A 14881-nucleotide genomic window follows, 5' to 3' on the forward strand; every position below is an offset into this window, starting at 1 on the left:
GTAATGCTTACACGTGGTGCAGCGTACTGGGTACGAGATGCCCTCTTCCACGTAGAATCTATACGCCGGGCACTCAGGGCTGCGATCAAGGCAGGCACATGTGCGGCGCCTTTGAGCCGGGTGGAAGCGTTTGAACACGATAGGTCTCCATGGATCTGCACACAACACGTATACATACGAACGGGGGAGACGTACACAAAGAGGGACAGTAGACACAGAACATATGACAATATTTTTTACAAATTACAATTTTATAGCCCCGTTATAGTCACTGGGTCGGAAACAACTGACTTTGGAAAAGTGCCTGTGTAATCGAACGAGTACACAAGAAAGTAATTTGTGTTGTTTTGTATTTTCTTTTGCATGCTAGCATGGGCAAGTAGACCTAGGGCATACTTCATGTGTCCTTCTATAGCTGGTTGGGCCGTTTAATTGGTACCTCCTGTTAATGTGGGAATTAATAATAATTAATAATCAATTCTTAATAAACATAGTACAACCCTGTGCCTGTACTATGTTTTGGCTGAGACCCACTTCTAACAGCATCAGAAGGCACCTGGGCATTACAGGTACCATTGTAGAGATTGTGGAATAGCGGTATGGATCTCTACTGTAAGAAAGCCTATTGTGATTGTTGGATTCAATATCAATACACATGCTATAAAAAAGATCTGGGCAGTTAGTCTATCTGCCTCCTTTTGTGTTTTCAGTTTTATTGGATTTATCTATCGGTTTATCTATTTTGCCCTTTTTTCGGGGCAAGGCCTCCTGCACCACGATTTACAGGTGCTCTTTTACAGTTTCAGTTTTAAAATAAGGCGTCAAGTGTCTCAAAGTCTTCTGGCGGTGGATGTCGATACCTCCTTGCTCTGTCTTTAAGGTTGAGGGCTCCTCCCCAGTGTTTGCTACTGCTGTCGCACAACAACTGTGATTAAGGTGATACCAATATTCCTTACCTTCAACCTTGACTACTATGGGAGTAGCTAACACCACTTTAAAAGGTCCTTCTCTCCTTGGTTCTCTCCAATGTTTTCTCTTGAATGTTCTGATGTACATGTAGTCTCCTATTTTTACCTGGTTAAGTGGCTCTCCTACTGCAGAAACACCTGTGGATATAAGAGTCTGTGGACATGGGTTAAACGTGTTACATAACTTGACATTTCGCCTTCTACTTGTTCCAGTGATCGGGCCTTATAGGGTCCTTGCGTAAATGCTACAGGCATTGGCCTGCCTGTCACCATCTCACGCGGTGTCAAGTGCATTGTACGGTTTGTCTGTCAGCGCATTTTCATCAGTGCTAATGATAAAGCCTGTATCCAATTCAGGCTTGTGCTGGCACATATTTTTGCATTTTTTTCTTTCAACACACCTTTTGCTCTCTCTACCCTTCCTTGAGAACTTGGGTGATGAACACATCCCATTTTGTGTTTGATGCACAATACTTGTGCAAGTCACTTGATTAATTTATTTACAAAACAAGGTCCGTTGTCTGACCTCAACTGATCTGGAATGCCAGATCTAGGGATTACTTTTCTACACAAAAACTTAGCTACTGTCTTAGCCTCATTTGTTGCACATGCTACTGCCTCAACTCATCCTCAACCTATACTTCACTATGGCTAATTTCTTAGGTAGTTGTATAGCTGCTAATAGTTCTGATATGTGTAATAGTTGAGCCATCTGCTCTCTGGAAACCTTGCTGTGCCCAAAATGACCATGATGCTATCCATTTGTAAATTTACTCGATCTCTGATTAGTACTTGGTTAAATATTGATGGGCTTCACAGTATCCTTGTTCTTGATATGTGAATGCAAACAAGTGCTGAGAGTCAGGGTGCACTGGACCACTAAAAAATGCAGAACATATATTACAATTACTGTATACCATTTTGTCCCTTCTGGAATGTTTGATAAGAAAGTGTGTGGATCTGGGACCACTGGGGTCTCTGCCACCACTATTTGATTGACTGGTACCAAGCTCCATTTATCTGAGTTTGGCTTTCTGATCTGAAAAATCGGAGTGTTGCACTGACTTTTTGTGGGGATTAAAACTCCCGCTTCCACTAGCCCTCCCTTTAATAGTTGGTCCTATCCCTTCCTTGTTTAGACCATGGATACTGTATCTGATAAGGTAATGGTGCATTGGGTCTAACTTGTATTTTCGCTAATCCTGCTGACTTAAGTAGTTGTTATGCGAGACACAGAGGAGGAAGCCGGAGTGGAAGCAAACAGAGTTTATTGTGAAAACACGGAAGTAGAATAATCCGGTGGTGCACGGAAAAGCGCGGCCCACAAAGATCCAGAGTAGCAAGGCAGTCTGTGTAATCCAGTGGTGCACGGTGGAAGCGCGGCCCACAAAGTCCAGAGAGTAGGGGATGAAAGGCAGTCGGTGTACTAACCACGGGAGCGCGTGGGAGAAGCACGAAGCTGAACATGAACACGGGAGTGTCGAGAAATGTTCAGTGAAACCATGGATAATAACTGACGGTGAGTGGGAGTGAGAGAGGGGATTATATATGGTGGCTGATGAGAGTGAGATGAGAGTCAGGTGAGAGCAATCAGTAAGCAGGCGAGCAGGGCGGGGCACGCACGGGAGCAGAGTCAGAGAGCTCCCTGACAGTAGTCCTACATCTTAGTGCTACTTCTACTTCTTTCTCTGTTTTTTCTTCATCTGCCACCAGGGGCATCTGTACCTCTGCTTCTACTCTTACACATATTTTTGTTTGCTGATTTACTAACATGGTTGCTGCTACTACTTGCTCTGTTCCTATATAAGCTATATTTAAGACTTTCCTATCTTCTGACATATGTACTCTAGGATTTATTTATTTTATTTTTTTATTTTTTTATACTCCATTTCACTAACTTTTCTGCCTCGTTCATCATAGGCCCTAAATCTTTGGATTCAAAACCTTGCCCGATCATCAGGGAGATGTGGGAGACTGCATCGCCGACTTGATACCATCCTTGAATCTCTTCTGGGAGTATGGCATATGCAGCCACTCCTTGCTGGCCAATTATTATACTGTCCATGTTGATATCATATTTCCTTCTAGCCATTCCTCCCATAGTGATGCATACTCTTCATCTTTTCCCCCTACATCATATTTCAGGGTACAATGCCATGGTCCTCTAGCTTCGCAGCAATCTGGCTGTATGTAGTTTAACCACGGTTTCCATTCAGAGTATTCTTGCCATATTTGTGATGTATCTTTGCCTTTGATCTCCGTCCAAAACACTTTGTCCAGATCTATTATTTCTTCTTCTTCGCTTACTACTAAGTATTGTTGGGCTAACATCTCCAGGAGTGTTATCCATACTCCTGTTGGTCCACAATGTATTTTAGCTCCTAATTTGCAGAGCACGTCTCTTCCAAGAAGATTGGCTGGAGTATCGGGGGAATATAATAAAGGTGCTTGCACTATTATTCCTTCTACAGTAATCCATTGAGGCTTGGTAAATTGTAGAGTCTGAGTTTTTCCTGGGAAACCCACTGTCTTTATTTGCTCTACGTGTGAGGGGAAGCTTTGAGCCTTCTTTGCCAATGCTTGTAAATGTGGCTCCTGTGTCAATCAGGAATGGATCCTGTTCTTCATTTCCAATTCCCACCATAATCGTTGGTTCTTGTGCAGGATGCAATGAGGTGGTACATTGCACCAGCTCCCCCTCTAGCTTTTCTAGGCCTCCTCACATTCCCCCTGGAGCTGGCCCTATTGGGCTCCCTCCTGGCAGAGCTGGGGCTTGTCCTTGGATTCCTGGGCCCATCCATTGGCCTGCCCAATTTCCAGCTCCTTGTGGTGTTACCTTGTGCTGCATTCCTGGCTACATTCCTTGCTGAAGCATTGGGGCTGGCATGGGTTGCCTTCCTTGATTTCCTTGATTATCCACGGCTCCGCATGGCGTTCCATATGGCAAGTAGGGACAATCTTGTTTTAAGTGTTTTAAGTAATCATTGCAATTCCAGCAACTCCTTGTCCTCCTGTTCCCCAGGTAGGTCTTTGTGGAGGTTGTCTCCCTTGTCCTCCTCTTCCTCGACCTCTGCCTGGGCCCCAGCCACGCTGTTGAGGAGCATATTGAAAGTTCATGGGATGATTAATTGGATATCCCATTGGATATGGCATCCCACCACTTGGGGGCGGTGCTGCCTGCCCTGCCACTGGTGCAACCATAACTGCTGCTTGTTTTGTGGTGTTTCCTTTTTGTCTTCTTTTCCCATCTTCTCTTGACTCTCTTGTTTATTTCTCCCCAGCTCCCCCAGCTGGGCTTTATGTAGGCAGATCTTCTGCAGCCTTCTTTGCCTCCCGTTTCCTTTTCCTGTGTAGCTCTGTGTGATGTATTACGTTGGCTTTGAACGTGGCCCATGGCATAGTGTTCAGGCCCACTACTGTTTCCAGCTGATCCTGAACTTCCACTGGGATTGCCTGTTTTCGCATGAGTTTGAAAAGTGTCATGCTTGCCGGTGTCTCATTCCAGGGTGCTCCCATTTCTTCTCTCCATGAGTCCTGAAGTTTCAATATGAATTGAGCAATTCCTTCTTCCTCGTCAGTTTTATCTTCTCCACCTTTCCTGGGTCGGCTTTAGTTGAATACATATTCCTTAGCACATTCCATAGGATATTCCTGTATGGACCAGAAGCTATTCCGTCTCCCCTTGGATTGTCTGCCATTCTCTTCAAGGGCATTATTGAGTATTTCCATCATTTTAGATTTTCCTACAGTCTGGCATAAGATTGCCTTCAGATCGAGTATGGCCAAGTGTTGTCCGGTTGTTTGTTCTTCAAATCTGGTAATCCACCTTTGTGCCCCCTCACACACATTTGGCAACCTTTGTATTAATCCAGTTATGTCCAGGAATTTCCAAGGCATGTAGTGTGCCTGCCTCCCTTTGACTTGCTATTGTAGTCATCTCCGAGAGGGGAGATGGGCTCCTCGTGTCTTTTCTTCATGTCTTTTTCTCCTGTTGATACCTGTCGTATTAACCCTTTGACTTGCCCGCTTGTGATCTCCAGTTCTACTTCATGTGCTTTGCTTCCTTCTCCCAACTGTATTGATGGATCCCGTTGTACTCGGATTTGTAATGTTCGTTATAAGATGGGGGTTGGGCTTGTATAAAATACCCTGCTGTTTCGTTGGTGACGTAATATGTGGGCGGAGTTATAGACCTGCACAGACAAGTTCGGACAAGTTCTAACTAGTTCAGTCGCTACGGAAGAGGCAGATTATTGTTTATTTGGATATGTGCATCCTTGAGACTGTAAGTTACATTTATTAATGGTTGAGATACGTTATGCTACTGTTTATGTGCATTAATAATTATGAGCATCACATTTATGTTTGTAATAATTTTTGGTCACGTGTCATGATAGCATGAGCATGTTCAAAGGTTAGCTTGCTCTTGCAATCGCCCATACTGGTAGCAAAATATTTAATTCTTTGTATATGTTTGTTGTTAAGCTAAGCTATTAGAATTTCGACACACATATATTATTTATAAAGCTTAATCAGATTTATCGTGATTACCTATGCTAGATGTTAAAATTATTTCCTTCGTAATAGCGCCATATAGTGGCTAATGGTGAATAATTTACCGTTTACTGTATACAGTATGTTCTATTTCACTGTTTGTTGAATTAGTCTAAATGTATACTTTATTTTACCACTTGCAAAATCCTGTTAAGTGAATTTATTATTTGTTTTATTTCAGAAACCACATACACACATATATACACACACAGACAAACACATAAACCCAAATGGAAACTGAACATGATTCAAGTGGATTTTCTAGAATAAATCAGAGCGTTTGAACCATATATGTCGTGGACAATCCATTATTGCATCATCCCATAACCTTCTGTTCGAGGTTGAGGACAAGTGTTGACACATCAGCATCTCACATGCATATATCTATAACAAAGTGGTCCTTCCAAATGACCATAAAATTATTGGTTAATCATTTTTCTAACAATGGTGTATTTTATTTGAGCACGAAAGGTGCCATACCGTCTTAATACACCTTGGATAAAACTTCAAAGTCATCTAAAAGTTTTATAGCTAAACCACGCCCACAGACACCTGAAACAAAGGGAGTTTTTCCCTCCAAAATCTCAGTCCATAGTATTGGCCATCTCCCCAAAGATGGGTGGAGTTCGCGACCTTTAAAATGTCACAAACACCACCAATCCATGGTCAGACTTTCGGAACAGCTTGGACACGACTCCATCTTCCTTCAAAGAAGTTCCAGCAAGCTTCACTTCCAAGAACGACAACTGCTCTGATCTTCAGAAGAACTTGGAAGAACGTCTGACCCCACCCTAACTGACTGTTCAGAGATTTCTCTGTTGCATCCGGACTCTTGTGCAGTATGCCATTGCAAGTAACCGTTTCCTTTACCAACCAATTTAGATGCATATTTTGAGTATGAACCTTGTATTGTGTCTTAAGGTGAATTTAAGTTTCCGGTGACGATTTCCCAGTTAGGGTGTGATTAATTTTGAAGTTTAAGCTTGCCATTCCTTTCCTTCCTTTCTCTAATTTCTTCTTTCCAGTCTCTTCCTCCCTTTCCCCAATTTTTGTCCACTGCACTTCATCTTGTGCTCACATGGCATACAAGTTCATCATGTAGGAATTCGATTGTAAATGATCAAACTAATGTCAGTATTGTTTCAAACCTTTAAGGTTATTCTATACATTACTTTCTATTTGGCTTGTGTACTCCATTCTACTTGAGTGATACATATTAAATCAATTTAATGGTCCTGAATATAAAGGGTGGTCAAAACCGCCCAACGCATCACTGGCACCCAGCTACCTGCCATTGAATACGTTCACCACAGCAGATGTCTGTGCAGAGCTCACAACATCATCAAGGACTTTTTTTTTTTACTCCTCATTACATCTGCACTAATTTTTGTATCTTTATATCATTACCGTACATTCTGCCCAACATTTCACATTCATCTATGTGTATATAACGTGTGTGTGTGTATATTATATATATATATATATATATATATATATATAAAGATTATTCAGCTTGCTAACTCCTTAAATGCCATAATCTTGTAACCTTTCACTCTACACACTCCTCTTCAATGCCATAGCCTTAGAAACATTTCTGGAATTCTGTAATATTTATTTACTGTATACACTTTCATATCTATCTATCTATCTATCTATCTATCTATCTATCTATCTATCTATCTATCTATCTATCTAAATATATTTTCTCATGATTAGATGCACCTTCAAGGCTTAATGAGCTCACCAAACCAATTGTGTGTTCCAATTAATCAGTGCTAAGTAGTTACAGGTATTCAAATCAACAAAATGGCAAGTGTGCCCTGTCTAATACCTGTACCTGTCTAATTTCATTTTGATGCATATTGCACATTTTCTGTTAATCTAATAAACCTAATTTCACTACTGAAATATTACTGTGTCTTTTGGTTATTTGATAGATCAAAATGAAATTGCTGATCCAAACACCAAACACACACAAAAATATTTATAAATGAAAATCATGGAAATTGTCAGGAGTTCCCAACCTTTTGCATACAACTGTATATGTAAATTGATTCAATGTTTTTTTTTTGTTGTTGTTGTTGGTTTTTTTTTTCAAACTCAATGTCTGATTTAAAACTCAAAGACTGTAAGGGACCCTGGATGTGACTTAAGCAAAAGTTGGTTCTGTAAATAAGAAGATTCATGAGTTCATTCAAAATTCAACATATAAAAAATATTTCAGACATTCAAGAATCAAATAAATTGATATTTGTCATGTGATGCATAAATGCACATGGAACAAATCATTCTGTTTATATGTAGCGTGGTTTATTTAAATTGGTATACTTTTTTTTTACTTTTTTTTGGAACTAATATAACTTGTATAGCAAAATTATATATTGTGAATAGTTTATATTTATAGCTATTAATGTGATTCTTAGGAACTATTCAAACAGGCCTAGTCTTCTCATTGTAGAAACAAATATCAACTTCAGCACCTGTGGTGCTTTTTTCCTAATTAAACCTAAGGGCTAATCTGAGACTTGCCATTGTTCTTTCAATTGTAATTGTTTGTAAAGTGCTGTGGTACAACACATGGTGATATGTCTTTTTGTGATGTGGTACAAAACACATATATTTTTTTAAGCATCTTCAAAGAGCCTCATTTTAGGCTCGTTTTTTTGTAGGCTCCTTTTTTTTGTAGATTGGAAGAAAATGAACCAGTCAGAGGCTTGGTTGTTTAGTCAATCTATTATGAAGTACAACTGTCTTGCACTGTGTCTGTGTCTGATTTTCCTTCCTGGTTTGCACTGTGGAAATCTGCGTTGTTACTATTGTCCAATTCAGTTTGTTAACAAACCATGCAATCATGTTTTTACTGAATGCCTACCAGGACAGCAGTGTTTCACTGCAAATGGCCATTATGGAGATTACAGTGGAGTTTATATCAAGGGCTGCATACCAGAGGACAAATGCCTACAGAAAGGTAATCAAATCATCTATGGGACTAACATCTCCTTAATTTACAATTGCTGTAATTATGATTACTGTAATTCAGGCCAAAAATTGACCTTCAGCCATAGAATGCTTGAAATGATGGTCTTCGCTCTGGCTGTTTTCTCTGGTTGTTTAAATTAAGACAGATTAAGATCTGAAATGGCATTTAGGTAACCCCATGTGCAATTCTACTCTGCTATGGACTATTTAAAAACTAAAATTGGTTCAGGTGGTGAAATTCTTTGTTATAATGATCAAATGAGTTCTGAAAAAGGAATGCAAAATGAAATTAAACTTTGTTTAATGTTTTGATGGTTCTTTATTTTCATTTTATAGAGGAATCTATCTATCTATCTATCTATCTATCTATCTATCTATCTATCTATCTATCTATCTATCTATCTACTCACCTCATACAAAGCCACCCACACAAATATTGACCATGCATTCACTAGGACTTTTTGTTATCCCACAAAAACATGTTCAGATATAATGTATGAATAGTATTCCTTTGGAATTATTTGACTTTTTGTTGTTCCTACTGTATGCAGAGTGTACTTTTTACACAGTGGTATGTGTTCATGGAAGCAGTCTCTCAATGCATCATTCTCACAAAAATTAATGGTAGTGGTGCTTTTTTTTTTTTTTTTTTTACAATAGTGTTCCTTGTGAATGCTGCTTAATCCTCAGTTCTGACCAAATATGATTCTCAGTCGGAAGTTATAGAGTGAGATGACATCGCAAGGGGTTATGGTGGGTAGGGTAGTTTTCTCATAAAACAATAATATACCATAGATATGCATTGCTTACAGTGTGCATTTTATATAGGTTACATGGAGCACCATTTACAATAAATATCTGAGTTTCATGGACTAATTTTGTTCCTTTACATTCAAATACACATCACAAAATAAAATTATTATAATATTGATACAAAACACTTTAACAGAGCACCACACATCAAATCATCACAAATAGAATCCATAAACACAAAACAGCAAAGTCATAATCACTGTTATGCATCATTATTTACTTAATTTAATAGTCCTCTCTGCATAGGCTCACTTGTAGTCCACTACATCCATTATAAACACAAATGACCATCACTGATCAGGTAGAACATCACAGTGTGATAATTACCTTAATGGAATTAATTTAGTTTATTACTAGATATTGCACCTTCATGTTTCTTTTTTCTTGCTTCTAATATCCTCCCTCTGAGGAATTAAGGAAAAAAATGTATGTAGCAAAGGAAGCAAAGACATGAGGAATCAGGCACAACCATATTTGTCAAATGAGATGTCCTTCTAACTAAAAGTATATATATTTATACACTGATGACATGTGCCTAGCCCAATTAACTGTATAACAGATCTACCAATACAAAACAGTGATTATGACTATACAATGAATTAACCTAAGCAAAAACATTAGTACACATTTGCATCACATGCTAAATTTTTTTGTTTTAGCCTAGACAGGATTCTACTCAACTTTATTAACAACGACTTAAATGGTCATTTTAAGGCATGAAATTACGTTACTGAGTGTCATTCAATTAATTAATTTGTTTCCATTGCTTATTATTGTATTCTTTATTGACATTATCTAGAACTTGTCATCTTCTACTTCTTTGATTCCTCTGAGTAGGTTTTATGAATAAGAGTGAGGACTCAAGGAGGCCTGTCTCATGAAGCATATTTAATGTAGCCTGCATTTTGACTACCCATCAAAATAAATAAACAAACAAATAAATAATCACAGCTGACTTAATAATCAGTTTATCTCCTTCAGCTTGCATTTATGTAGATAAATATATGGCTAACATGAATCCCTTTATGTTCAAATAGAAGTGAGGTGATCGGGACAAAAGAGGGTCCGAGCCACTACTTACAGTAGGTAGTGGAATGAATGCAATAAGTAGTATAGTTTAAAAAATAAAAGACTTTAAATTCTAGCCAAAAAACAAAACAAATATTCTTGGTAAAAAAAAGGCTTAAATCTCCAGAACATAGAGAAGGGTAATGGACAGTTGATACAATTATTTATAATAATTCATTTTCTTTCTTTTTTTTCTGGAGTGCAGAATACGTCAGATCAAGCTCACTTGATTTTTTTCTCTCGCAACATTCTTTTTACACCATTCCATTTCATTGTATATGTGAAAATCCCAGCAAATTAGCAGTTTCTGAAATATTCAAACTGGTGCATCTGGTACCAACAACCATGGCATGGTTAAATTCACTAGGATCACATTTTTCACCATTCTGATTTTCCCCATGGTGAACATTTAATAACATATATTTGCAGGTTTTTTGCATTGTGATTTAGCAAAATCATAATGAATATTATGATTGCATGATTAGACAACTTCTTTGTTGCTGTTATTTATAAAATTGTACATATTTTCTTCATAAACAAATCCTAGGATTCTTGGGCAGTCTTCACAAACCTGATGAGCCTTAGTAAGTATAAAAAATTGACTTTTCTAAACAACATGACTACCATTTGTCTATGAAGTGGGTGTTAAATGGGTTAACCAGTATGATCTTGCTGGAATGAGCTTTATGGGAACAACCTTTATTTTTGCTTGTGTATGTTTCTATGTAACACATTAATATAAGATTAAAACACAATATATTGGAATATATTTCATTATAAGTGTGTTTTTTTTTGCTCCCTCTTTTGTATAAAGAACTGAAATAACAAAGCTCAAAAAATCTTTGAATAACAAAGAGTAAAAACCGTTTAAAAATCGTTCGTTAGGGATTAAAGTGTCTCCACAAATTAAATATAGTAATACCAACAAATGTTGACTTCCCGGGCTCCATGAGGGAAGCAACATATAAACCATAGAGAATGATGGCTTTTGAAATATTATATATATATAATCCATTAGTTTGGACCCATCAGATCGGCATTTGCATCTATATATATAGTCCCTGGTTCAAGTGAGTCAAGCAAAACTGGTATAGCATTAGCTTTTATATGCTACAGGATTTAAGATAGAAGTGCATTTTTTTTGACAAATGGAAACAGATGTGTGTGAAATTCTTCTTCTTGAGACAGGCCTTGTCCATATCATTGCAATACCATTAATTATAAAACATGTGCACTCATGGAATGTAAATAATTATTTTGAATATGTCAGCACTTGCTTTAGTGTATTCAGCGAATGTAAGTTTCAGCATTTAACGTGTGACTACTGTCTAGTAGGTGAAGTGTAGTAATGCTCTCCTCTTCCGGTTATAGTAGTGGTGTAGACCAGACTGTTTGGCAGAGTTCATCATGTAGTTTTGTTTACGGGAGCTGGAAAAGAATAGAGAAAGTGATAATGACCATTGTCCTTTGTCTTTACAAAGAATAAAAACAACTAAAATTTTTTATTTAAAAAAGAATGATAATTTAATTCAAATGCCTATAAAAGGGCATCTACATCACACTCATTCGGCTTCTTGTCTGAAGGAAGGCAAAAGTATACATGCATACAAGATGCATATGTATGTAACCTGGAGACATTCTCTTTTGAGGGATTTTGAAGTTATGGCTTGATATTATGGATAATATCAATACCAACATTGCCACAGACACAGGGTATAAAACCTTAAGAATGAGTGTGGGAAGACCCACTATACCACAGCACAGATATTATGAAGGGGACAGCACTGGCTAGGGCAGTGGCTAATAGAGTGAGCATGAACACCTATGGACGAAGACATACCACACGCCATGTAGGTCTCTACTACAGAGAAAAGAAGGAGTTGCTTGGATTACCTAGATTATGGCCACCAATGCAAACAAAGATGGAGAAGGACTTATGCCACACATAGAGTGGTGTCCGGGAAGCATTGAGGGCCTGCTTTGGTCATAGCAGAAGCAGCCTCTCCTGTGCCACAGATTTGTGAGGTAGCAGGCAGAAGACCTGTAGGATGACCAAATGACCAGCTGATGTGGGCATAGGGGTGTAACCTGCCCTTGGGTGCATGATAGCCTTGACCATCCTTGGAGCGAACTCCAGACATAAAAAGGAAGGTGAAAAGGAGAGTCATAAATTGTCAGAAATTTCTCTGAGGCATCTAACAGGCCTTCCAGGTCCCCGGAAAGGTCCCAGGAAGAAAGTCACAGTCTACAAGAAGGCCTCAACCACCTGGCACTATGTAGGAAGTGAGAGACCAGAAGGTGCATTCCTATGGTGGATGCAAATATAGGCCCATGGCTGGCAGTAATGGCTTCCACATAAACCTTCAAAGTAGAGAGCATTAAGCCCTCAGAGAAGTGCCACAGAAAGAACTCTAGCATTGTACCTTCAGAGCAGTGAAATGGGTCCTGGCAGAGGAGCAGGCCACCACAGAGATAAAAATATGTGAGTATATCTTGAACCTGCAAGTCTTTAGAATATGTTTCAGAATGCAGATTTAAAATATGGATGCAGCCTACATCCTCCTACCAGAAAGTTCCAGCTGTAAAAGCCTTATCCACAACCTTAGTGCGATTAAGCTACAAAATACCTCTCTGCAACAAGTATGGCAGCCACTGAATGGCTGGTGCTGTGAGCCGTCTGCAGTGGAGTGCGGAGAGCTAGGTCTGTGGCTTGGTGTAGCTCTGACACTGCCTTAGTCTGTCACCCCAGTCCGGTTCTTTGAGCAGGTCAACCTGGAAGGTCTGTGGAACTACCATGGTGTGCAGTGATGCATTGACTTTCCCTGATTCTGTGTTGGCCTTGCAAAGGTGTATTCATATAGTCTAAGCCATTTCTATGCCATTTCTAGTCTATAGTCTATAGTCTAAATATGGCAATAAATATATACTGTAAAACTTTTTAACTGACTGTTAAATGTTAGAAATACACAGTAAATGCTTACTAACTTCCTCCTGCTTAACTCTGACAAGACAGAAGTGCTTGCAATCTGCTTGTGGATCACATGCAGGAAAAACTAAGCTATCTGATTACAGAGTAACTCTGGATTATCTTTGTTTCATCATGTGTAGCAGTAAAACACCTTGGTGGGATTATTGACTCTCATTTGAATTTCATGTGGATATCACTAGGGTAGCTTTCTTTCTATCTCAGAAATATTATTATAAGATAATAAATATTATTAGAAATAATACTAATTATAAGAAATCTTATTATAAGATAAATATGATTTTGCTACATGATTCAGAAAGGCTAATTCATGATTTTCTTAACTCTAGGTGTGTTTACTGTAATGCTTTACTGACTGGATGTTTGAGTAGGAGCATAAACAAGCTCCAGGTAGTCCACAACACAGCTGGAGTCCAATCAGAACAATTTCAATCAGAAGATTTGAGCACATCACTCCTAACTTATCCACACTGCATTAGCTCCTGCAGGAACGGCTGTTAAGTCTATAATTTCAGTGACCTAGTAGTTTCTCAGGAACTCTTTTTTTACACAGTTACACTTGACTGTTGTAGAAGGTTATTATCTAAATTTACTTTATGTACTGTCCAGTATTACCCGAATGAAGGTGGGTTTCCTTCTGAGCCTGGTTCCTCTCAAGGTTTCTTCCTTCTATAATTTTAGGGAGTTTTTCCTTGCCACATTAGCCCCGGGTTTGCTCATTTTGGTTAAACGTTAGAGATGGAAAATCTTAAACTTTAATATTTTTATTCTGTTTCTATATTTCTGAAAAGCTGCTTTGAGACAATATCAATTGGTAAAAGCTCTTTACATATAAATTAAATAGAAAAAAATATTCATGGTGAATAATTTTAATTAATAAATAATTGTTTATACATTATAAAACATTATTTCATCATTCCCATTCATCACAATAACTAGCCTTTAAATTAGTTTTCATCATTATAAGGTTATTATATTGGCACCACTTGGGTTGAGACTTCCTGTTGACATATAAAAAGTATAGTTTTGTGAAGAATATATGTGTGAGAAATGAGCAAGAGGATCCATGTGCAGCATAATGGAGTTTAATAAAGAAATCAGTGCAGTACAACTTGGCAGACTAACAGCAAAATCCAATAAAACAGGCAAAGAGTTAATAAACCAAGAAAACAGTCAGTGGAGGGAACTAAACCAAATGGGCAACGGGGCATATCACTAGATACTGTAACTGCCCTCCTCTACACCAAGAGCAGGTTTTAGGAGGATGAATGGGATATGTGGTATATTGCTGACAGTTCAAGTCTTTATTGGGAGTTATGGCATAGAAGCTTGAGGTATATGTTTTTTGTGGACTTGGGCATCAAATCACACCCTAGGTTGTAGGTTACATCCTGCTATACAATATATGGTGTCCAACCCCTTTACTGAACTGGTCATTGAATGACAATTATTTTTTTCTTTTAAGAGGTTCAGTAGTAAAAGTTTTTACAAAGTAAAGAATCTTTACAAAGTT

At 38.3% G+C, this 14881-nt stretch overlaps 1 protein-coding gene across 1 annotated transcript in view; it reads right to left on the reverse strand.

Annotated features, from left to right (window-relative positions):
• Positions 1 to 8621: 8621 nt before the first annotated feature.
• Positions 8622 to 14881, reverse strand: part of reln (reelin) — a 447239-nt gene continuing 440979 nt past the window's right edge. The window contains exon 65 of the mRNA XM_047822245.1: positions 8622 to 11810. Coding sequence (XP_047678201.1) covers positions 11711 to 11810 — 100 coding nt within the window. The 3' untranslated portion in view covers positions 8622 to 11710. The remainder of the gene's footprint in view (positions 11811 to 14881) is intronic.

The sequence above is a fragment of the Tachysurus fulvidraco genome, chromosome 13 (genome assembly GCF_022655615.1).
Source record: "Tachysurus fulvidraco isolate hzauxx_2018 chromosome 13, HZAU_PFXX_2.0, whole genome shotgun sequence".
In the NCBI taxonomy this organism is placed as follows: Eukaryota; Metazoa; Chordata; class Actinopteri; order Siluriformes; family Bagridae; genus Tachysurus; species Tachysurus fulvidraco.